This window comes from Tursiops truncatus, chromosome 13 (genome assembly GCF_011762595.2).
Source record: "Tursiops truncatus isolate mTurTru1 chromosome 13, mTurTru1.mat.Y, whole genome shotgun sequence".
Taxonomy (NCBI): Eukaryota; Metazoa; Chordata; class Mammalia; order Artiodactyla; family Delphinidae; genus Tursiops; species Tursiops truncatus.
In genome coordinates this window covers 69,810,146-69,835,067 of record NC_047046.1, presented here as the reverse complement: position 1 = coordinate 69,835,067, position 24,922 = coordinate 69,810,146, and the positions used below count along the sequence as shown (strand labels likewise).

The window sequence follows — 24,922 nt, the reverse complement described above, 5'->3', positions numbered from 1 at the left end:
TCACAGGGTTGTTGTGTAGATTGAATGAAGCAATCTACGTAACCCTTTTGTGTAGCGGGTAATACATGACAAGGACTCAGGTATTCTTACGTGGGCAAGAGAGGAAAAGGCAGGCGCGGGAAAGATGAAAGAACTGTAAATTATAACCTCATGTATATTTTTGGAACCACCCTTCCCGTTATTGTTTAATGAAATACTCTTTTCAATATACCCCCCAAAATTATAGGGTAACCAAAGATGGCTTGGGGTTGGGGACAGGGACGACAGAGATTTATTCTGATTCACACGCGGTTGTGATGAGTTCCTTAGTCTGGTAACAGGGAACAAAAGGCTGGTTCTTCGGTTTCCAGAATGAGGATTAGCCATGAAACAGCCTTGCTGGGTATTGTCCTACAGCATCAGATAATTTTTTTATCAAGGCTTTTCGTAGGATAATATGTTCCACTGTACAGGTGCATCTTTTTCAGTGGTGGGTGAAATACCTACCGTTTTTTAAAATTTATTTTTATTTTTTTTAATTTATTTTTGGCTGTGTTGGGTCTTCATTGCTGCACGCGGGCTTTCTCTAGTTGCAGCGAGCGGGGGCTACTCTTTGTTGCGGTGCACGGGTTTCTCATTGCAGTGGCTTCTCTTGTTGCGGAGCACGGGCTGTAGGTGCGTGGGCTTCAGTAGTTATGGCTCGCGGGCTCTAGAGCACAGGCTTAGTAGTTGTGGCGCATGGGCTTAGTTGCTCTGTGGCAGGAGGGATCTTCCCCAACCAGGGATCGAACCCGTGTCCCCTGCAGTGGCAGGCAGATTCTTATCCACCGCGGCACCAGGGAAGCCCCCCTACCATTTATATGTAATGTTAAAAGTGGCCTTTTAAGAATGAAAGGCTACAAACCCAAACATGACCTTGTTGTTATCCTACTGGTCAACCACCCGTGGGATCATCCATGTCACAGCTTATCTCCAGAAATAGTATTATGGATAAGTTGTTCTTGCCTGTCTCTCACTCCTTCCAAATGGATTAGAACTGTCCAGGTGTAGTAATCTACTGAAGGTGATACTTCTTAGGTGTATCCCTGTGAGTTAATGAACTTATGAGACCAATTTTTTCCTTCATGTCATATTTTCATTCTCATCCAATTCCCATGACATTCCCTTACAATAGGATACCATGGATATATTGGAAGAAAAATTAGAAGTCAAATGGAAAATTATGTAAGAATATAAAAGTATTAAATTTAGAATTAATAGATATTTGTTAATCATACTCCCCCTAAATTAAAAAAAAATTTTTTTTCCTTATCCTTCGTGGGGCAGCAAGATAAAGAACAACTGAATCAATCGGCAAAAGGATTGGTCTTTAAAAATCATTGGAAGCAGCTTATATTTTCTGCTTAGCTTGAGTTTTTCGAGGGCAGAAGAAACAGCAAGTGACTCCTTTATTGATTGCCCATTGGTGCCATTTTTAATAATCAAATTTAAATATAGGTTTTAACAGCTGATGATGGGTTCAATTTGGACAAAACACGTGTTGACTTTCCTGATTGTTTGCTCACTGTAGATGCCGACTTGTTCTAGAGAAGGGGCTGCGCGTTGAGCTCCTTTGTCTCTAGAAGGGTTGATTGACAGATGTTGTGTCTGCTCATTTACAGCGTTTTTCTTGCTTAATTTAAAAAATTGTGACATAGTATTACACGTTCCTTGTATACATCATTTTTGCAGAAGAAAGTTGTTTAGCCAATATGTCGACTTAGTTTATGAAATCCTCTCTTGTACCTTTCATTCAGCCTTCAGTGTACCCCCATTAGGTTAGATTATTCGTTTCAGGCACGGCAAATCGTCACCAGCAACAAAATTTAACATTTGGTCCTTTTAGGTATAAAATGAATCAAATGCTTGATAAGATTTGTTCCTGGTGTATATTTCAGAATCTCCCCCGCCCCTTGGTGGGCATACAACAAATGTTACTAACGGGTACTTTTAGTTTTTAAAATATGGACAACAGTACTCCATGCAGTAAAAGACTTGAGCGATTAATGCTACCCTTATGCCTCTTTTGAGTAGTTTTAGCCATGGGGCTTGGCAGTGCCACCATTGTCTTGGTGCCAAAAAATGTCCGCAGCGGCTGTCGCATTCTAGTACCGGAGGGTTGTCTCGAAAATTCTGCAGTGAACACGCCGGGTTTGTTCATCACTGCTATCTCTTTTAAATATTGGAAAAATAGAATCTTGAGCTCTTTCAAAGCTCCGTTGTGATTGTGGGGACGGGGGGAGGTCGGTGGCGAAGGATGGAGGAAAGAAGCTGTCCGCGCCAGCCAGTGGGTATAAGTGACAAAAATCCATGCCTGACACAGAGTAAACACACATATTTAGGAGCTTTTGTGTTCGCGAGCACAGATAGTTACTTAAGAATCCTACTCAAACATGTTATCAGCGCTCTTGAGAATTTTATTATCTGAAACAAATGTTCCCGGACATTTTAAGCGGAAGACCGACATCAAGACCATAGCTAATTTTTAATGGACAATTTACACAAAAGATGTATATTTTTTTCCCTTGGAAATGAGGTGTCATTGTAAAATGGCTGCTTTTTGTCATTAGGAAATTAGAGGAGTAGATATGATAGGTTTGAGAAGGTGCTTGCGTTTATCCACAGTCCCTGATTATTTTGCTCCCAAACAGAGGTTTGGGCTCTGAGGACAGATTTATAGTTGAATTTGCGAACAAAAAGATGTAATAAAGTTAAAGGCTTACACTATCAGAATGAAATGTGTTCACTCAGGATCTGTGGAGCGATCTATTTGATGGTAAAAGTGGATGCTACAGATGAAATCTTTACAAGGAGCATAATCCTTAAAAAAAAAAAAAAAAAAGGAAAAAAAAAAGTGCACCTCCCAGCCTCCTGCTGGCTGCGCTGCCTCTTTGGTACCTCACAGACTTCGACAGAGTCCTGGACGGGTGCCCATTGATGTCATGGAAACACTCAAATTACTGAGAATGATTCATGTCTATGCTGGTCTCTTATCCTCCCCCACACAAACAGGAGTAGATTTTTAACCCTGACAACTTGTAATTTGCAGTGAGTTTATTTTTGTATCTGGATAAATATTTTTTAACAAGCAAAATTAAGATTAAGCAGTCTGTATGTGATATGATAGTAAAGAATGCTGGGGCTTTGCAGCCAAGAGTACTTTGGGGACTCTGTGCAGCATGAATACATACTCTGATCACCCCTCGCTCCCCTCCTCTCCCTTCCTACACCCTGTTCTTTCCAGTCCACCTCTCCCTCTCTTTATTGCCCTCCCTTCCTCTCTCTTCTCTCTCCCATTTATTCTTATTCATGCTCTCTCTCTCTCTCTCTCTCTCCCCCTCTCTCTCCTCTCTCACATCCTTACTATTTGCATGGACCCCTTTTACCTTTAAAAGAATGAAAGGAATAGACCTAACTTTTTATATTTATATATATATATATATATATATATATATATATATATATATATATATGAGTTGAGACAAATCCTAGTAGGAAAATTCGTCTCTCCAGGTCTATGTGCTGGAGTTGAGTTGGGAAATAATGCCAGGTGGTGAAATTCTATAGGGGATAGCTTCAGTAATTTCTTCTAGAGAAAGACATAGATAGCCTTTCTTCCTTCCAGTTTTTGGAGATTACCAAAACAGGACACTAGATGTTCAGATTCCTAGGAAGTCAGAGTAAATTCTACCTCATCTATCTTCTTCCTGTCTGTCTGTCTGTCTGCCTTTCTACTGACCTCTCTACCTGCCTTTCTATTTGCTAAACAAGTGAATATTATGTCAAAGTGAATCATGTTGTGGTTGTATGGAAGCTTTGTAGATGCGAGAGCTTCAGGAAGGACGTACATCCTTTGATAGCTCATAAAAGGTAGAGTTTTTTTCTGTTATCTGTTAGTAATATTTATAAAGAGAAGTTAAAGACTATAAGTAGCTTACATCTGACTTACACAGAAGAGTAAATATGTCTTTATGACCATTTATACTTCTGAAACAGGCAAATGCATCTATTCTTTAATGCAAAATCCTCATACAGTGAAAGGTTATTCTCTTAGACCTCCCAGGACTGACACTGCTTGAGATGGTGTCCTGTTTCATTGGAATTGAAACTGGTATGGGCATTGATTTTCTACTTTGCACTGAACACTATACCAGGAGTTGGGCGGGGGGAGTGTTTTCCCAAGTTTGAGATTCACTGAAGTCAGTGGAAAAGGTAATACTGGGGAAGAGGGTTAATGTTAAGGCTCAGGTTTGGCTTTCTTCAAAATCATCTTCCATTTTACATATATAGTGACTTACATACAAGGTATGCCTTTGACCAGATATAAGATTTATCAAAGACACATTCTTTGTGTGGTGTCAGGAAGGCATACTCTAACAGCATTGTCATTGAACTAAAAGATCATAATGAACACTGTTACTTCTAACATTTGTCTTAACTTGAGTCGAGGGGGGAAAACTTGGGCATTGTAAACTTCAAAGGATCCATTCAGCCCCTCAAAATACTAGTTTTGAATTTTCCCATTGGAGAAAAGAATAGTATAGTCCTGGGTAAAGAGGACAATGTACCTTAAGCTCTAGTCTTGAAGGAAAACAGTATCCTTCAGTCTTGGGTGGGGTGGGCTTTGTGGTCTGGGCACGTGGGCGGCACTAGCCCTTTTTAATGCCCTGGTATGGATTGTTTCCTGTAAGGACTCTTTACATGTCAGTAGGTGTATTCTACTGCTTAGATCTCTTATAATGTGGTTTCATTGTCTTCCTTGCTGATTATTAAGGCTCAACATACTTTTAAAAGAAACAAATGAGCAGCCTTGATTTTTACCCTTAGATATGGCCAAATAGCATCTGAGCCTTTATCTATCTCTGCAGAGCAGTCTACAGATAAAAATTGGGTTGTTAGAATTGACACAAGACATTGACGTTCCATTATCCCTTGTTCTACTGGTAGAATCTGAAGCTGGGTTCAGAGTGGGCAATTTTTCAAAAGCCCTCTTTCCCAAATGTAAATTCCGTGATCATCTTTATCATGATGGACTTTACTCCTGGGAAAGGGAGTTTAAATAAAAGAGAGAGAGAGAGAGAGAGTCCCAGAATTTTGAATAGTTTCTTTGCTTTATTCACCATCTGGAGAGCCCTGATTGATTAGCTTTGGCCTCACCATTAAGTGTCAATATAATCAATGGGAATGACTAGGCTAGGGTCATTACATAGATAATTTGCCTGCTGTGTAAATAAAAATGAAATTGTTTAAATTTTGTGAGAGAGAAAGAAAGTGAAAATAAGGAATGACAATTTGTTTGTTAGAGAAAGTGGAGGCCATTGGAATGACAGTTTTTGGAAGTGTGGAGCAGTTTGGCTAAGAATAGGAATGAAGGATATTTTTTTTCCAGTTTATCATAGCCAGAGTGAGGAAGTGTTATTCCCTGTCTTGCTTGCATACATTGCCAGTAGTGCCTACTTTACGTATGTAAACATCGGGGAAGAGAAGTGGATGTCTGTTACCTGGAGGAGATTTTTTTTTTTTAAAGAAAAACACAATTTACACTTTTTTTGTTGTTTCTCTTGGCAGGTAAAACAGAAAGGGGCTCCTACTCATCTTATGGGAGAGAATCAAATTTACAGGGTTGCCACCAGGTAAGTGAGAATCTCGCGTTGGGAAAGGGTTGAGAGAGAATGAACCTGGTAAATCACTTTGTTTTGTAAATTAGATGATGCGTTTTAGACTGTGGCACTAATGCACTGAGAATCTGCCGATGCCTGTCTCTTTTTAAAAAGTAATGAAATAACACAGAGCGTGGAAGTCATAAACACCTCATCGTATCAGAATTGTGTTCACTGGCTTGTTGTTATTATTTTAATCCATCAGCCGGTACCAGTGGCACTGTTTGCAAACCAGCGATCTCGGGTAAAGTGGTTCTATCAAAAGAGTTTATTTGCAATTAAGAACTTAAGAATTTCTTAGCCTGGAAATGCTTCGTGCAGCCATGTGTCAGATCCTGGGTTCGGGTGGCTACTGCCCTAAATTATAGTTTTCATAGGGGCTGTAGGATGTTGTGTGAAAACAGGGTTGTATTGAGGGATAAAAATGTCTGTGAAAATATGATTTGTTGTCCCTTTTTGTTTCTGAATTGTTTTTGGCTGGAAGTCAAGGCCAGCAGGCTAACAGCAAAGCCGTCTCAAGGGAAGCATGCGTGAGCTAGAAAAATAAGAGTACTTTAATTAAATAATAAAATGCCAGTGTCATACAAAGGTATAGCGTGTGTGTGTGTGTGTGTGTGTGTGTGTGTGTGTGTCTGGGCACTCTGCATTTGCATACTTTCAACTCTGCAGAGAAAGCCCAGTTCTAAAAATACTATCCAGAGCCAGAAGGGTAAGCTTTGTTTCAAGACAATTGAGTTTTTATAGACGCTTTCTTTTTAATTTCAGTATCGGTACTAATCACATGTTTCAAATCTTATTATTATTATTTTTTTCCTCTAAAGATTTAGACTTTCTTTTTCTAAGGGCGTGGGTTTCTTACTTTGGAAAACTCTGGATAGAATTTAATCATCCTCTTTCAGACTCAAAGCTTTCTAGTGTTTTATTATTCACCCAAACAGAAGCGTACCTTCTTTTCGTGCTGGGAAGGGAATGCTTGCTCTCCTGAACCCTCTCACCCTCCCGTTTTCTTTAATGGTATGGAAAAAAAATCCATTTTGATTTTTTTTTAAAAAACAACCTGTTTCATGGATCCTGGAAAACGTAAGCAAACAGTTTGAGTCATTAAATAGAGCCTGCTCGAGAAGGTTTCCTTTAGGTATCAGTCAGGGATCACGAAAGGCGGAATTCTGGTGGAGTGGTGGTGTTTTGTCTTGTTTTGTTTTTTCTGGATAGATTTGCATTTTTAAAGTTTACTCCTTCGGCCCAGCCATCCATTCAGTCATACTTGGCATCTGAAAGATTGGTTGTGATGAGGTGAACGGTGCTGGGTTAAGCGCTCCTGCTGCACAAGCTGCAGAGTACAGTTTATGGCAGTTTGTCTGGAAAGAATTCCGCAGGAAAGAAATTTACAGCCATTCCAGCACAACGGAAACATCTTTGGAATGTGAGTGCAAATGTGCGGGGTAGATAGCTCGGCAGCGAGCCTCCTAGCGCCGAGTCTCTGGTGCAAAGCTCTCAATTCCTGCCGAAGAGCCTGTTCCTGTGTATCTGGTTTCTCAGGGTCAAGGCACAGGCCGTTTGAGTTTTGGGGGAGAAGAAAGTTGACAACATCCTTCCTGTTCGCTGATGGTCATGGCAGAGGTCTCTGTTTTCGACGGGCCTCTTTTTCTGGTCAATGAGAGAATAGGCTTCCTCGCCCCTGTATCCTTTCTTCCTAATAGGAATTGGCGTGATTCCTCCCAGACACAAAGATTTCCTCTGCTGAGTAAGCGCGAGGCCCCTTAACTTGTGAAAGCATCATCCAGACCGCGTGAGTCTGTCAGTGTATGTGCTGGGACACAGACCCTCCCTCGGTTTGTGGGCAACACTTCCCTCGGGTGAGACTGAAGTTAATTTTTTTGGCAGACACAAGGTGAGAAGTGGAAAGGGGCAGAGGGTGGACTAGAGGTGGACGGACTGGCGTGTGATGGCTGAATGTCTGGGCCTGGGGAATGTCTCCTTTTGAGACATTTGTGTCCAGGAAAATTCTGTTGTATACAGGAGTACGGCTGCATCCGCTTTTCTTAAAAAGTCTTCATAATAGAGCCGTGGAGTGTGGAGATTCTTTCATCCTTATTTCTGCTTCGTGATTGTGAGTCTTGCAAGGACCGACTCTCTCTTTGCTTAGCCTGGGCTCAGCAGTGTCCATAAACGGTGTGATCACTTAAGGAGAAAAGCAAAGAGCACAATTTTGGAAATTCCCTGATTAAGGAAATCGGGGCTGGAGAGGAAAAGGGTACATATTTTGAATTTCTGCTTTCGGTGAAATCTGAGACTAGAACAGACCCTAGTGTGTCTCCCAGTGAGTGAGTTTCTCTTGTGCCGAATTGTTTCTTTGAATCCCTGTCTCCAACACCAGCTATGCAAACCCAAAAGAAAGGCAGAGTCTCGGTGTCTTGGGCTTCAAGTCTAAATAGCAGATCACAGCTGAACCGATTCCCCACTGTGTGGCAAGGTGAGTGACTCGTGGAGAGGCAGCTTTTTGTTTTCTCGTGTTTACTACTTTATAGAGATGCTGGATGGAAGTCCTTTAGATGCTGTGCCCTGAGGGGCTCCAAAAACTGCTTTATCGTATTATAACAGTGTGTCCTGTGGACTTCCAGGGATGAGCACTGTTACGTATGAACGTGCTTCTTCCAGTTCCAATAGCCTTTTGTTTGGTGCAGAGAAATAGTGATGGTAAGCAACAGGTAGCCAAATGCTGTCCTGGAGAAATAAATTATTATTTTGCAATGTTTGTTGTTTCAGAATGCATCAGGTTAAAAAAATACATATCCGTCATGTGTCTCTTGAGGATGTACCACTAATAGTGATAGACATGGGACTTTTTAAAAGTGGGTGTCTTAGCTGAGAAACAAAAGCCGGCGGGTTCTTTATTAGCGATTAAATTGTTTTCATTGAAAATAGTAATGGGATGATATGAATTCATTAATGCACTTCCATATAAAATTATCAGAAATGAACTCGGTGACTTTTTCAGCCTTTCGAAATTGTATAGAAAATAAACCCATAGAAACCAAAGTGGCCAAACGGACTTTTTTTAGTTCTCACTAAATATGGCAAAACTAATTTAAATCAAATTGGAGTACGGAAATCACACCCAGGCTTGAAATGTTCTTGCCAAATTGCAACCTCATACTACTTTTTTTTTTTTTTACTGGCAGGGAAAATAAAATTTATAATGGAAAGTCTGACCGAAATGAAAATGAGCGGAAATAAAGTTTTTCACAGGATAGTCCAATCTTAATACGATAACCAATAGCTAATACCTAATGGGCCTCGCTGTGCATGACAAAAGGGAAAAAATGTCATTTACTTTTGGCCTCTTTTGCTGCTTTGAATAGGATGTTTGGTGACTGCAAACTTTTTTTGTCTTTCTTAATCTTCCCCGAGATCTACTGTTTTTGAGTGAGGTGGTGATGTCAACACAAATGCTTGGTATTAAGGCAGAAGTTTTCCCCTTAAATGGAAGTTGAGTATTGATTATCAGGAAGTGTTTGTCTTTTCTTTCTGGGAGATAGCTCAAGTCTAAAGCAATGGTTTCTTTATTAGTATCTCCTGGGCAAGGTTGTGTGCGTGTGCGTGTGCGTGTGTGTGTGTGTGTGTGTGTGTGTGTGTGTGTGTGTGAGAGATATGTGGAGAGCTGGGCCCTATCTGAGACCAATTAAAATCGCATCTTATGAGTTGGGCCTTTGCATTTCTGACAACTCCCCAAGTGATTCTAATGTGCAGCTAGGTTTGATGATTTCCTAGAATGTTCTATAGGAATCTGCTCTATTTAAAGACTTGTGTTCAAAATCTAGTGTTGCCACTGACCTTGAAAAAGCTTTTAGATTTCTTGCCTTACTTTGATTATTCAAGACATAGGAATATATTGCATATGTACTTCATTTAAAAGGCAGTGAAAATTAGTGATATTCTGAAAATCAGTAAGATGCCTCGAAATCTTTATACAAAACCCCACAACTGAATATCCCAGCCCGTATCTTGTTTTCTCTAGTGAAGTCCAAGGCTCTAACCTTATCCACATTCTTTTTCTTTCTCAGCAAGTAATCAAATAGGACTATGCTGATAAAGTTATTTGATGTTTAGATCTTAAAACTGACGGGATTTAAGAATTAGGCCTAATCTCAGATACCTTTGTTAAACTGCAGAAACTTTGCAGCTGCAGAGGACACGTAAAGGTCTTCTCTGTATGTGATTCAGTGCACTCACAAACCAAGTTGTTTTGGATTCATTGAAATTAAACCTCTGTAGTTGGTTCTGAAATGAATTACACATTTAAGAATGGATTTTCTTCTTTTAGTTCTTTTTATTTTTGATACAAAAAGAACTACAAATTCCTTAATTCTAAAACTTTTGGACCCTTCCAGTGTTTCTTATCTGAAATCAAAATAGAAAGGATATACGCAGAAAAGCTGTGAAATCCTTTGTCTCTTCTTATGAAAATAGCTATTTAGGTCTTGTGGAAGCAGAATACGTCTTGGTTTTTAACTTGGCGTTATGGTTAAATGTTTGTTTATAGTGTGCCGTCATTCGTACCTGGTCCTACGTAACCTTCCTCGGAACCTCTTCCATCCATGTATCTGCCTTAGCGCTCTGCTTTGCCTTCATGGTGCTTTTTGAATGTGCCACTATTGATGTTTGTTGGATGCTGGTCTCCACCCAGAGTCTGTAAACTGCCGGAGGGCAGGGGCCAGGTCGGCTCTATCTTGCCCTATATGAATTCTGTACCTGGCAGGGTGAGGATTGTGACGACCTGAGGCTTATTTCCCCAGCATCACTTTTAGGAATCATTCTGAGAGAGTGAAGGCTGAATAGCAGTGTGTGAGAACCATACAGTGAGCAGCGCTTTTTCTGTCTCCGAAAACCAGAAATCATACCCTCTTAAAGAAAGTCCTTTGGAAGCCCTTCCTTCGAAAGTGCAGTGCAGACCCTGGAATGACATAGAGATCAGATCCTGGAGGGTCACTCGTCACTGACTTTCTTGGTGTTGAATCCTAGCCTGGTGGCCTCACTGTTCTAGGTCTGAAGGTTCCCAAAGGAGGGAATTGGAGATGTTCTTGGTTTCCTTCTAGTGGGTGCATTATTGGAACCAAAGGTCAGACTCCAGGCCTGTGGTTTTTGAATTTGCTGGCGTGGATGGTGGGACAGAATATTTTAAATCACGATGGTGTCAGAAATCACAGGGACCAAATCTGCAGGGTGATGCCATCGGGACTCTGCCCCCAAGCACTGTTTTTCGGTCAGCAGCTCCTTTGTTGTGGGGGCATTGCTATGGGTATGCCCCTCTCCCGACAGCCACCCAACACACACCAAAGGGGAGAATGGAGCCATTTTTTCACTGTGTTGATGAACAAATATTTTTTGGCCCTCAAGTGAAGTGTTAGGTATAAGGGGGAAAAACAAAGGGAAGGTCTTATATACCCTCCCTTCAATCCCCACCAGCAGCTTTCTGGACGTTAAGGGGGAGAATCAAGCACCATTTATTTAATTTACAGAATTTTCTTTAATCTTATATAGTATAAAATTTCAAAAACTCAGAAGAGTTGAAAAACATAATACAATGGAGTACCACTTAAACAGTTGTTAATAGTTGTTACGTTTGCCTTGGGTGTGTGTATGTGTAAGTATATATATTTTTCAGTGCCCCGTTTTTAAGCGGCAGATCAGATAAGATTTCGCCCCTAGATTTTTCATCATGTGTCTGAAAATTAAGAACACTCGCCTATTTAACTAAAATACAGTTATCACCCCTAAAGAAATTAACAGTAGTTTCCTAACCTAATACCCAATCCAGATGAAAATTTCTTCATTTGTCCCCATGAAGATGTCTTTCATCGCTCCTTTTCCCCCCAGGCATTGCATTTATGCATTGTATCTTGCTTCTGTGTCTCTTTAGAATTTCTTTTAAACTAGAACAGTTCCTGTAACTTTTAAAAAAGTGATATTTACCTTAAAGAGAGCAGGCCAGTTGTCTTGAAAAATATGTCCCCTACTTGAACTGTTGGATTATTTATTTGTGGTGCTGTTTAATTTGTTAATCTATCACTTGTCTTGCCTACAAATTGAAAATTCGGCTTGAAAAGCTGATTCAGACGGAAGTTAAACATTTAGGCCTGAGTATCTCATAGTTAATGCTATGTGCTTCATACTGCGTTTCATCTGGAGGCGTATAATGTCAAGATGTGTTGCTACTGGTAACACTGACTTGAACCACTTGGTAGAAGTGGAGACCCCCAGGTCGGTCCATTGTAAAGAAACCTTTTCCCCTTTGTAATTAGCAAACAATCTTTTTTTCTTTTTTAATATCTTTATTGGAGTATAATTGCTTTACAATGGTGTGTTAGTTTCTGCTTTATAACAAAGTGAATCAGTTATACATATACATATATCCCCACATCTCTTCCCTCTTGCATCTCCCTCCCTCCCACCTTCCCTATCCCACCCCTCTAGGTGGTCACAAAGCACCGAGCTGATCTCCCTGTGCTATGCGGCTGCTTCCCACTAGCTATCTATTTTACATTTGGTAGTATTTATAAGGTAAGCTGGGACGAAGTGAGCAAACAATCTTTGTGTTTATACTTTAGCACTGGGCATAGATCCCTGTTCCCCAACCATTTTTGACCGGATGGTTTTAGCATGCATTGATGACACTTGCCTGAACCCAGAGGGTTTTGAACTAGTGATTTTTTTAAAACTCCATCATTCCTTCTACGTTTATAGCTGACATTCTTCTTTAAGGAGCTTTATTGGATTGTTCATTTCAGTGCTGTCAATTTCAGTGTTCATACATATACAAGTAAAATGTTAATAATCCTTGTATTAAACATGGTTCCTTACCTGGAGGAGACTGGAAGTATTAAAGCATCCTTCAGATTTCTTAAGGTATAGCTTATGGCTCAGGCTAATGGTCAGAAATGCTTTAATTGCAGGAGGAAAGATGTGATTATAGGCTATGTTTCCTTGTACACAAACTCTAGTATTCTTTTGCTGAAATTTGGAACCTTGTGACAATCTCTGTACCCCCACCTATTAGATCAATCTTTTTATAAGCACCAAGGCTTTTCTCAAATTCTCAGATTGCTCCTCTATATTTTAGTAATTGTTCTTAAAGATCTCGCAAGGTTGACCATCGGTGGCTGACCGACTGAGTCAGGTGGGTTGCTGTGATGCCCGATGAAGTAACTCTATCAAGGATCACTGAGATAGTGGAGCCGTACGTCCACTCACAACCCAGACATGGCTGATGAGTGAATTTCTAAACCTTAGTCTGGGCTCAATGTAGAGGAAGCTGGGGGGACTAATACTAGGTGCCAGTAAAAACCCCTGGGGTGATTATTATTATCTTCATTTAAGAATTAAGAAAATGGGGGCTTCCCTGGTGGCGCAGTGGTTGAGAGTCCGCCTGCCGGTGCAGGGGACACGGGTTCGTGCCCCGGTCCGGGAGGATCCCACGTGCCGCGGAGCGGCTGGGCCCGTGAGCCATGGCCGCTGAGCCTGCGCGTCCGGAGCCTGTGCTCCGCAACGGGAGAGGCCACAACAGTGAGAGGCCCGCGTACCGCAAAAAAAAAAAAAAATTAAGCAGACCCAAGATCTCACCCTAGCTAAGTTTCAGAGCCAGGCTTTGGACTTTAAAATGCCTGGTTTTAAAGCCAGTGCTTTTCCAACTTGGGTTCCCTGAGCCCTGAGCTCATGGTGAGGTTTCTAAACTCAGGTAGGTCTGTATGAGAGCCCATCTGGAAAACCACTTTTGGTAGATTCCAGGCCCACTGGAGAATCTGGGTCTAACACATTGCTTAGAATGGAGTAGCTTCTCAGGGTCAACCCTGAACACGGCTGGAAAGGCAGAGAAGAGGGCAGGCCACACGGTTCCTTACAGCCCAGCCTTTTTTTTCTGTTTTTTTTTTTTTAAATACACCACATGTGCCTGTATGAATAATCTATTCTGTAACATCTTCAGAATTAGCATGTGCAATTTCATTAAAACCAATGAAGATTTCCTGTGACAAGGCTGGGGTAGAATATGCCAATTCACATTTTAGCAACAGCACGAGCACTTTCTTAAAAATGTATGGACTATATTTGGGCCTTCCTTTCTGTGCAATGCAGGCAGAATATGGTTTGCAATTACACAAATTTGGATTCCTCGTAGATCAAATTATTGTTCCCCAAATACAAGAACTACATAGAAAGTTCTAAATCAATACTTTTAGCAGGCTTTTAAATGTGACCCAATAATTTTTTTGTTTATGACATTTAACTCACTTTGTCATATATAAAATGACAAATATGTGTTAGGAGTATAGGCAAGTTTTCTAAACAGTTCAGGACAGGTAACACATAAAAAACCTTTGACATTGCTTTGAGATGATTCATGAGACACCAAAAACATGGTGTCCTCATATCCTAAATGAAATTTCACCAGAATATTCGGATTAACTTCTCTTTTCTTATGAAAAGTATTGAGGGGTTTTTAATAACCACTAGCAATTAGGACTACAGTTCATCTTTATACTTTTGACATGTAAAGAGAAAAGGGAAAATCAGTTAATGACTAAACAAACAATTGACTTAATTGTTTTTGAGCAATTGAGGTGTACTTGGTAAAGTTTAATGCTGAAATATATCTACCCATCCTGTAGAAGTCACTATAGCCCTATAGCTTCTTTCCATAAAAAAGACAGTAGACTCACCATTCAGCATCAGAAGAATGCTGAATTTCACTTTTCAATATGAAATGGCAGAAACATTTATTCCTCTGTGTGTGATCATACTTGAAATGGTTCCATCATTAGGAAATGTCTCCTGAAACTCTTAAAACTGAAACCCCAAGTTAAAATAGTGGGAACACTGCAAGTTACCGACAAAACCCCATAATCTTTTTAGAAGTAAATATTTAAGAAAGGGACAGATATTGAGTCTGCTGCTGTGCCTGATAGTGGTAACCTGCTTAGAATTGAAGAACCCCATCCTTTGAAAAATTGAGCGTGTGTGTTCTCAATGTTTATGTGGATTTCTTTACAGATGCTTTCACTCACAGATAAACTAAACCGAGCTTCCTAAAGCAAGTACCTTTTATGTTCATTGTGTTATTTATTATCTGACAGCAGTAAGTTCTTGGGAGAAGAAAACCGGCACTAACACGTAGTTGCATTTGCTTTAGCATTTCTGATGCACACACGTTTTTTCACAGTATGGCGCTTGTCTTTATCAGACATTTCTTGTACTTAATAAAGGGAGAGGTCAAATTTTGATGGGATAGCATCTTTAGACTAGCCCTTCCCTAGATTCTGTTGAATAGAAAATATTATCACAATATATTAACATTCTTATGGTACTTAAGGAAATCTATATATCCCTTCATTCCATTAACCCGTCCCTTCGAAAGACCTCTTCTGGTGAAGAAGGCTTTCTATGACATTAAAAAAAAATACCAAATATATCTTATTTTTAACCCACCTCAAAGTCACGTTTACGTGAATTTGGGATGAGAGTTCAGTGATAAGAAAGCAATTAAGGAAGAACATCCCTGAGGTTTTTCAAGCAGTGGCCATCCTCCAGAGCTCTAGACGTAGGGGTCTCTGTGTCGGGGTTTGCCCGTGCATGCACACAGAATAATTCGGGCTCATTTGTACCACAGTAATGAACAGCAGGGCACTGAATCTTTTCAGTTTTATTGGTATTGTATACAGTAAGTTATTAAATTTCATCTCTGTAATACACCTGCAGTAAAATAACAAAACATCGCTGCACTTAAGGAACATGTGTGTGGTACAGTGCCCTCCCCCATCATTTCACCGCCCCCCCCCAAACAGCTGCTTACAGATTTCAAGATCCATTGTATATATTCCCTTGAGCCCACCTCTAATAATCGAGACACATCTGCCATTGCAGTATTATAGGCATATGTAGTTTTATTGAAAACTATACCTGTAAAAAATTAAATAACTCCTACCTCAATTAAATTGGCAAGATACCTTTTGCATATTGCAGACCTCCTGAGACCCAGCGAGTTCATTTTATTCTTATATTACAAATCACTAAATATGTTATTTTTATTTAGCTAAGTAGCTAGCTCTTCTCATACTCTGATGGTAAGTTTCTTTCATTTTTTTCTTACTTTTGTTTTCCTTCTCCCTTCATCTTTACATATAAAAAAAAAGTACCACACAAGCTACAGGAAGGAAACATTGAGTCTGACTACCATCAACACGGTATAAATAAAGTCAAAGGGAAAGGATCCTAAAATGTACCTCTAATTCTGAAGTGACTATTAAATAAAAATAAAGGTTACAGAATCGCGATCAAAACCTTAACTCATTTTGTGCTTTCATAGAGATTTTTACAAGCCTCTCTGAGATCCGTTTGATCATCCTAATAGTAGAATAGGAAATAATATGAAGAGGGAATGAGTTAGTAGGTCATACAAGTCATATATACGTAGATTCCTATTGGATTAAATCCCTTACCTTAACATGTATATTTTGTTGAAGATTGGGTCAGTAATGATGCCTATAAAATAATTTTTATCCAAACAGAAATAATAGTAAAATATTCACTGAAATAAACTAAGCATAACCTTATTCCCACTTAAGGTATGTAGGGTGTCAATATATATTACATGGTTATATAGTAGTGAGTATGAATAGTTATTCATCATGGGTTAATCATGCTACTCTTACAGTGAATATCTAAGAAGAAACGTTTATAAATTTGCTTCATATAGTCATGGAAAAATCTAAAGACAACATGCCGACTCTATGATAGGAAGAAAACTATGTACCCTTTTGGGAGAATATGAAGGTTACTCATTACATGGTATCATAGAAAGCATGTTTTGTGCTCTTCAAAAGGACTGTATGTGAAAGGGAATGAGAGCTGGGTCCCTGACCCAAAGCGAGTTTAGACTCAGAAAATATCCTCTCATGACAGTTGAAAGGTAGATGGTTTCACAGGATGAAGTGAGAGAAAAATGTTAGTGATAGTTACCGTAGAGAAGAGAGAAAATCAGGTAGTGTTATTGATCACCAGTCCAGATTAAAAATAGTTGCATGTTTCAATGATGAATTTTCTTTTTTTGATAAGAATATTGCTTAAAACCAATGGTTATTTGGTTCCATTGGGGGCTGCCTGGACCTACGAGATTTTGTTCAGTCTGTGATCAACTAGGATATTTTCTGCACCTCTTACGTTTCACAGGATTCAAAGCCTAGTGTGGGCACAAGCCTGAATCCTAGAGTCTTAGGGTCATTGCTTACAATTAAGTTCTAAAACCCCAAGAGAATCAGAACTCAAGATCTTAGAAGTATTTCAACTTTATAAGTTTTTTTAGTAGAAAAATGCATTATAAATTCTAAACAAACTTTTCACACACAACTCATGCACAAGTTGGAGAATACAACTTGACTCAGGCTATACCACTCCTTTGAAGTCCCCATCAACTCAACTTTTTCTTCCTTGGATGTGATTCACTCCTGTGGAAAGATCTATTACCAGTACTTTTGAACTGTGAAGTCTGTTTGTCACTCTGAGCTCTGCAGTTCGGAACTGTCATGTGTAGAGTGACTGGTACGACATAACACCAGAGGTGGTAAAAGATTTGCTGTGGACAGTGACATGTGACAAAGAAGAGTGTCAACAGCTGCTGCTACTGACGTTGTCCCTCAAGGAGTCTTCCTGCATCTCTGCCATTTAACTGTCTCAGCCAGGGAGTCACTAATATGGACCACTTTCTCTCATTCCTACTCCCACTTAGCTACCAAGTAAGATATGTTTTCAGAGTGCAAATTGTGGGTGCCATTTTCTCAATGGAAAGAATATTTAAGTTTGGTGTTTCGTGTGTCGGGAAAGGGATTATCCTTTGCTTTATTTCTAGGAGAACTTCTGCTCTATTCCCTATGGCAGAAAACACATCCACCCTATCATTCGTGGACTCCAGACTGTCTCCGTTTCCTACTTCATTACAAAGCAGATTTTCATTTCACCATACCCTAGCTAACTCTACTACCCCCTCAAATTTCATAGTGTGCCTGCAGATCTACTCACAGAACCAAGATTGGAGGCTCCTGTGGAGTCCGTCCGCTCTGTCCTCTTAGTTACCTGGCGCAGATCATTTGATCAGGGCTCTAGATACTTACACGTATTGTTCTAGAAATAGAATGCAGACATCCTAGGTCAGCTCTGTAGAACCTTAGTGAGCAAGTGGAACATATCAGAACATTCAACAATACTGCATTCCACCACACCTTCAGCTGGGTGTTTAATAAATATTTATCGTGAAATAGCACCCCACCCCCACCCCCAAGGTCATGATATCACTGTCTTGGGAGAGGGCTTGAGCTAATAATAGCGTAGTCACCTAACCTGAGGCGCTAACACATAACTTTTCACATTGACGTTCTCACATCTATTCGGGTATATTTTTCAAGGGGCTAGAGTAAAATCTGGCAGTTACCGATGAGATAATTCACCTCAGGTATTGTGCTTTTGACCTTGAATTTTATTGATTGAACTTCCTCTCAGGATTAGTCTTTCCATCTGTGTCTGTTGGCTTGGTGACTGTCCCCCAGCCACCGTCCTAGATTATCCTGTCTCCCCCACCCCATAAGCCCGCAGTTTTCAGATTTGGTCCATTCTGCTTCCTATAGCAATAGACCCACTCCGTCCCCCGCATCCCCGTCACCACTGTTGCTGTCCCCACCCCTCCACTTCCCTCCACCTCCACCTTCCCACTCTCACAAGGCTGCTGGAGTGATTGTCTCCAAAAATCCCCAGTGCTGTTATGCCCTTGCTTAGCATCCCTCCATGGCTTTGGGGACCCAGCCTTAGCGTCTTGAACGGGATTTAGAGAGCCTGGCCCCTGCCTCGGCCTTCAGCCTTGGCCTTCACACTCACCACTCACATCTCGTGTTCCAGCCGTACTGAGCTGCCCGCGCTGCCCTTGAGGGCTCTTGCACGGTCCTGTCTGTCTTTACAAGGGCCCTTCCATTGGCCTGGGATATCTTCATCCTGCCTCTCATTCTCCTCTCCTTATATTCCTTTACCAGATAACTCACACTCTGTGTCCAGGATCCAGCTCACGCATTGTTCTATCCAGGCCAGAAGGAGGGGGCCCTCCTCCGTGCTTGGGTAGCCTCTGATGCACTGTGCTCTCCCAAGCGTTGTCACGCTGTCTACGGGCAGAGAGGGCCCAGGACTAGGCCTGTACTCTCTCCCGAATGCCTCGTAGGGGACACTCTGTTTGCTTGAGAGTCAGTGGATGGATGAGTAAGCGAATAAATGAACCAACAACAATAACAAGTTATATAACTTGTGACCCCAGTGGGGTAGGAACTCTTTTTAATCCCCATTTCATTGATAATGAAACAGAGACTCAGAGCGATTTTGTCGCTATTAATAGTAGGTGGCAGAGGTGGGACTAGGGGACAAAGTCCTTTGGCTCCAGATTTGTCATTTTCTCTATTGCTTCTTTATCCCTGGATAAAGTTGGTGAAGCTTTTTGTGATCGCCAGTAGCCCACAGGGTCTTCTCATAGATGGTTCTAGCTCTCTTCTCACTGTTAACTTAGGTATCATCCGGCTTCCTGCACTGAGACCTCTTTCTGTCAGTAGGAAAGACTGCGTTTCTAAAGAGGATATGATGACCTCCACAGTCTATATATCAAGAGCATTGTCCTTCGAGGGCCAAGAAAGAATATTTTGAATGTCTCCCATAAGGAACTACAAATCGCATACAGTGTGGTGCGTATTTCCTGCGTTGTCTGTTACCTGTCGGTGGTAGTACCTCTCTACTCCACTGCTGAAAGGACCGTGGTCCACCTGATAATGGAAAGGCTTTGAAGCTCAGGGGTGAATGTAATACCAACTGTGTTTCTGTCACTCAGGTTTCATCCTCCTTCACTGTCCCTGGTCCATCTTGCTTGGCAGAGGGTGGGTAGGAAAAGGGAAGAAGTGGATGAGTTGAGTAGATAATGGTTTGCTTCTCCCTGTTTCCTGCACAGGATTCTTTTCCTCATAACCTTGAGGTAGGACATGGAAAAAAAATGATGATAATGAGTTTTATGTCTGTGTATAATTTTGAAATCTTCAGGATGGATTGTTACAGTAAGAAAGGACCTAAATGTCACCTGGTGCCCAATGCTGCTTAGTAGCAAATGGGAAACTAAGGCTCAGAGATGTTAAGAGACTTCTCAGCATCACACAGCAGACTTCATTCACGTGGACCCACACAAAAGTTAGAATTCCAGTCTCAGGTAACACTGAAATTTTACTTGATGTCTTTGTAGCCTCTTTCTTCCAAAGGCCACGGGGCCACCCTAGACTATGAAGTGATAGCCAGAAGTAGTTGGAAATACATCCTGAAGAAATTTCTAGACCAGTGTCCCTTTGTTCCGCTACCACGAATCGCGCTGTCGTGGAGCCAGAGGATGTTGTTTGCTTGTAAATACCGAGTTTTTGAAATGTCACTGTAACACTGGAAAAACGTCGTCTCAGAAGGTTACCAAAGTGACGGAATCCCGACGTTGTAAATACGAGCCAACACAAGTACTCATGAATGACAGGAATGAAACATACTTGACTAAATCCATAATAATCACTGATAACACTGTTTACCCTCAGTGACCAGGAGCTGTGAACTTGGATAAAAAGCACATGTGAGCAGATATCATTCATGTGTCTGAGCCTCTAGCCATTCCAGAATATTCTGATGGAAAAGATCCCTAAATATGTAAAAGCTTTGCAATAACTAAGAAGCAAGTGTGCAAGATAGGGTGTCAGGCAGCCCTAATGGAACTGGAGAGAGAGGACTGATGAGATGGCCCTTGTTCTGGTCAGAACCAAACTGTGAGCCTGGCCGAGCGGGAAGGTCAATACTCTTATTTTCAATACATGTGATTCCTAGAAGGTCCATTTGCCACAAACAAGAGCTTACGCACGTGCCGTGTTCTTGAGAGAAAGAAGATGTGGAATGAGCTTACAGATGAAAAGCCTCAGAGCAACAAAGGCAGGATTCCATGAAAGTCTGAACTAGGCTTGCACTTGAGCAGGACAGTTAGGTGGTCCACCTCCCTCCAGTCCTGATTTCTCTAGAGCCTGGGCTTTTTCTTTTTCTTCTTGCTCTTTTTTTTAATATTCATTCATTCATTCATTCATTTGTTTGCGCTGGGTCGTTGTGACACGCGGGATCTTCGTTGCCACGTGCAGGATCTTTAGTTGCGGTATGTGGGATCTAGTTCCCTGACCAGGGATTGAGTCCGGGCCCCCTGCATTGGGAGTGTGGAGTCTTAGCCACTGGACCACTAGGGAAGTCCTCCGGGCTTTTTTTTTAATAATAACTTCCTCCTTTGGGGAAATGATTGCTTTCTTCCCTCTTCTGTTCTGACGTTAAAATGGTGCCTGGATGTCCAAGGCTCCAAGAAGAGATGCCTGAGGTGGCAAGCCAGTGTTCCCTTAGCCTCTGTGATGTGGCTACTCTTGCTGTTCCAAGCACCCCTTTGGTCCCCATCTCCCCAGGGGACAGTGGAGACTGCATGACGGTGGGCTGGACCCTCGCAGTATTTCAACTGGTAAAAGAGAGCTCCAGCTGGTGAAAGAGATAGGGGAGTGACGTGGCCCAGGGGCTGCTCCCATCACTGCTCTGAGCTGTGTACAGGGAAGAACTGGGTTTGCCCTGAATGACCTCCTTGGTTTTCATATGTATGCAAAATACTTTTTCTTTTTCCTTGACGTACTGCGGTATTGTTTGATTCTTTTTTCATGGTAAGCATCGCTTTCTTAACTAAAAATAAAAGGCCGAATTCGATATTAGAAATACTCAGTGCTGATGAAATTTGGGGAAAACTACAATATTATATATCACAAACTGACATTTGACCCAGAAGTTATAGTGGTTCTGCTTCTTGAATTTTTACGCTTAGCAAAGATTTCGTAAGGGGGAAAAAGCTTTCTATCGGAAGGTGCCCATTTTGGTATTAGCTGGAACAGTGGTGAAGAGTTTGAAGTGATCTGAGAGTCCAAGGCCGTGTGATGTTGGTGCATTTTGGTGTCCATGGGTGGGGTCTATGTGGATGCTAATACAGCCTTTAAACAGCATGGGCAGAGGAGGGAGCAGAAGTGTCCCAAGCCCTTAGAAACTCACCAACTGACTAGCATCCTGGTGACATGGCCGTTCACCCTGCCATAGGGATTCCCTGGGTGGGGACCCAGTTTGCTTCTTGAGCTACCTGGCAGCTGGCAGGAGGCAGGGCCTGCTGTTCTGGTTTGACTGATAAGCTGTAGGTGTTGGTGTTGGAGAGACGGTGGCCAGTCTCAGGCTCTGTCCTAGAACTGTTCCTGCTTGTTGGTTACGATTGCAGGTGCAGGTTGAGTAGCTTCTCACACTTCCTCTCAAAGAAAGACAGCTTTGTCTTCCCGGGATGAGCAAGAAGACAGTGGCCCTGCGGACGTTCTGCCACAGGGTCGCCCTGTGCTGATGGTCTTACTGCCTTTTTTGTCCGGGCTTTGACAACTGTAGGTACCTCCAAGGTTCTTGGAGCTGGAGCAGAGCTGGAAAAGCCTTGAATTTGGACTCTTTCTTGGACTCTCAAAAGACGAAGGACACTCATCCCCAGTATCTCCTCTTCCCACTTCTCTTCACTCTTTCATGATCTTTTAAAAATGATTTTATAAAAACCTTGAGGGGTTTTATTCTCGGCGCGGCAGGCGGATTGGACTCTTGGTTGGGGGATCTAAGGAAGAAGAGTCAAATGAAAGTGGTCAGAACACAGGGTGGCTGTGGAAGGTCTCTGCTACCTGAAGGTCCCCTTCAGTGAGGTAGTAATTTGTTAACTCGTCTTTATCTAAAGTAGACTGCTGCTGTTTCAGCTTCCAGACTGCAGGTGGACAGCCACAAATTCGACTCTGTATCCACTTTGCCTGTCTCCCCTTGTTTCGCTTCCTGATTCGCTGCTTCCAACCAGCTGTTCTTCTAGAAACCAAAGAGAAGTAAAAGAGCAGGGAGGAGAGAGAGAGAGATTGGTATTTTGACTATCAATGGGTAAAAATATCTGTCAGGCTCATAAGGTAGCTCCTTAGTGAATTTAGCATTTGTTTATTAGTTTAGAGGGAATATCTTTGAGCTAAAGAGTTAGCTAATTAAGAAAATCAGTGGAAGATTTGAGGAACTCAACATTTCCTGTCTCCAGATCCCCTGAGTTTCTCCCTTCAGCTCTACTTCCCAATTCATTCCACCCTACCCCCACTCCTAATATTTATTTATTTATTAAAAAAAATTTTTTTTAAATAAATGTATTTATCTTTGGCTGCGTTGGGTCTTTGTTGCAGTGCACGGGCTTCTCATTGTGGTGGCTTCTCTTGTTGTGGAGCACGGGCTCTAGGTGCGCGGGGTTTCAGTAGTTGTGGCACACGGGCTTCAGTAGTTGTGGTGCATGGGCTTAGTTGCTCCGCAGCATGTGGGATCTTCCTGGACCAGGGCTCGAACCCGTGTTCCCTGCATTGGCAGGCAGATTCTTAACCACTGCGGCACCAGGGAAGTCCCCTAATATTTAAATATTTGGTAAAGCTCAGAATTTCAGCCTCCTCTACCAGGATCTAGCCCCAAATTGCTCTCTCTGGTGGCTAGAGGGACAAAAGACAAGATGGAGAATGGGGAAGAGGTGGGGCGGATCATTTTGCCTCTTGTCTAATACATATGTCTGGTTACCTATAATGCTATCGCTATGTCAGTATCAGTGTGAAGCAGCTCTGAATAGGTTAGTCTATCACTTTGTTTTCTTTTGGTTCATTTCGCTGCAGGGATTTCTTTTCCTATTCTTGTTTATCAGTTTCCTTTGGTCTGACTTTTTTTTTTTTTTTTTTGCGGTACGTGGGCCTCTCACTGCTGTGGCCTCTCCCGTTGCGGAGCACAGGCTCCGGACGTGCAGGCTCAGCGGCCATGGCTCACGGGCCCAGCCGCTCCGCGGCACGTGGGATCCTCCCGGACCGGGGCACGAACCCGTGTTCCCTGCATCGGCAGGCGGACTCTCAACCACTGCGCCACCAGGGAAGCCCTGATTTTTGTTTTTATGCATATTGTATTGAGACTTTCTCACAGACCTCATCACACAGGGGTGGGCGAGTGAGAGAGACACATACACGTAGAGACTGAGAACAGGGTAGCTGCAGACTGTACGTGCTGTCGCCTCATGGGCTGATGTGAGTAGTGCTGGGAAGGGCTGTGGTTTTATAGGCAAGCTGATTAGCTAAGCGCTTGTCACCTCCGCTGCCGCTCATTGTCCGGCCAGGTGTGAGTGTGCCTTCTAATCGACAGCTGTCTGTGTCAGAGGGCCATCTTGTGTTCTTTTCATTTTGACTGAACACAGCAGAGATATGTGCAGAGTTCTCTGCAGCTCCGACAGGGGTGCCCTGCCTGCCAGCCCTCAGACACAGGAAGCAGCATAACTGAGGAGCTCAGAAAAGAACATTAACCCATTGGCCATCTCGGTTTGGGATATTTTGGCCAAAAAGAAGTCTCTTTTTGAGGATACTACCTGGCCATCTAAGGTTGAGAAAAACATGAGATCCAATGTCTTGATGAACTGAGCTGGTATAGTGTAAAATGTCTTGGTAGTTTTTGGCCCATGGCGTTTCAGTTGATCTGGGTTTATGTGATAGGATGAAAAACTCGTTTTCAGGGTACACCCAGTGTTTCATGGTGGGGTTAGGCAGAAGCAGAAGCGTATCTTAATCCTAGGTTCCCAGCAATAGCGTCTTCTTTGAAGGTCATAATGGGACATTTGGCTTGTGTAGCAACAGTAATGCTTGGGACATAAGTGGTTTGGGATGAGGGGGAACTCTTGTTCTTTTCCTGCCAAACCTGACACTGCCCTGTCTGGGGCAGATTGCAGAATCTCCCTGAGATCATAACCACGCTATTTCATGGAATGTAGCTAACTTTACAGACATATGGACTGCCTGGCTAGGGCATTTCCTATAAAACTTAGAGATACTGAGCTGGACTTTCGGGATGCGGAAAGAGTTTAAGTTATTGTACACATTTCAGCACAGGAGTTATACTGTTTAATTCTTTGCTTGGTCATAGTGTCTTCCCATGAAGCTGCATTTATTGGAGCATCTATTAGGGTTGGTACTACATGCAGGGCTTGGTTTGGACTGAGTCACACCGAGAATGCTTCCTACATTTGGGAATGATTTAGTGGTATCTTAAGTTTAACAAGAGGAAAATAT

General features: G+C 41.9%; 1 protein-coding gene across 21 annotated transcripts in view; it reads left to right on the top strand.

Moving 5' to 3' along the window:
* The window catches only part of TCF4 (transcription factor 4), a 360,920-nt gene that overhangs the window by 175,811 nt on the left and 160,187 nt on the right, over positions 1-24,922 (top strand). For 16 of the 21 annotated variants that reach the window (XM_073790764.1, XM_019937094.3, XM_019937089.3 and 13 more), the window contains one exon: positions 5,587-5,651. In XM_073790764.1, coding sequence (XP_073646865.1) covers positions 5,587-5,651 — 65 coding nt within the window. Of the gene's footprint in view, positions 1-5,586; positions 5,652-7,268; positions 7,359-7,449; positions 7,570-7,721; positions 8,152-19,420; positions 19,439-24,922 lie in introns of those variants that run through there. The other 5 variants (XM_073790757.1, XM_073790758.1, XM_073790756.1 and 2 more) reach the window with 5 other exon arrangements.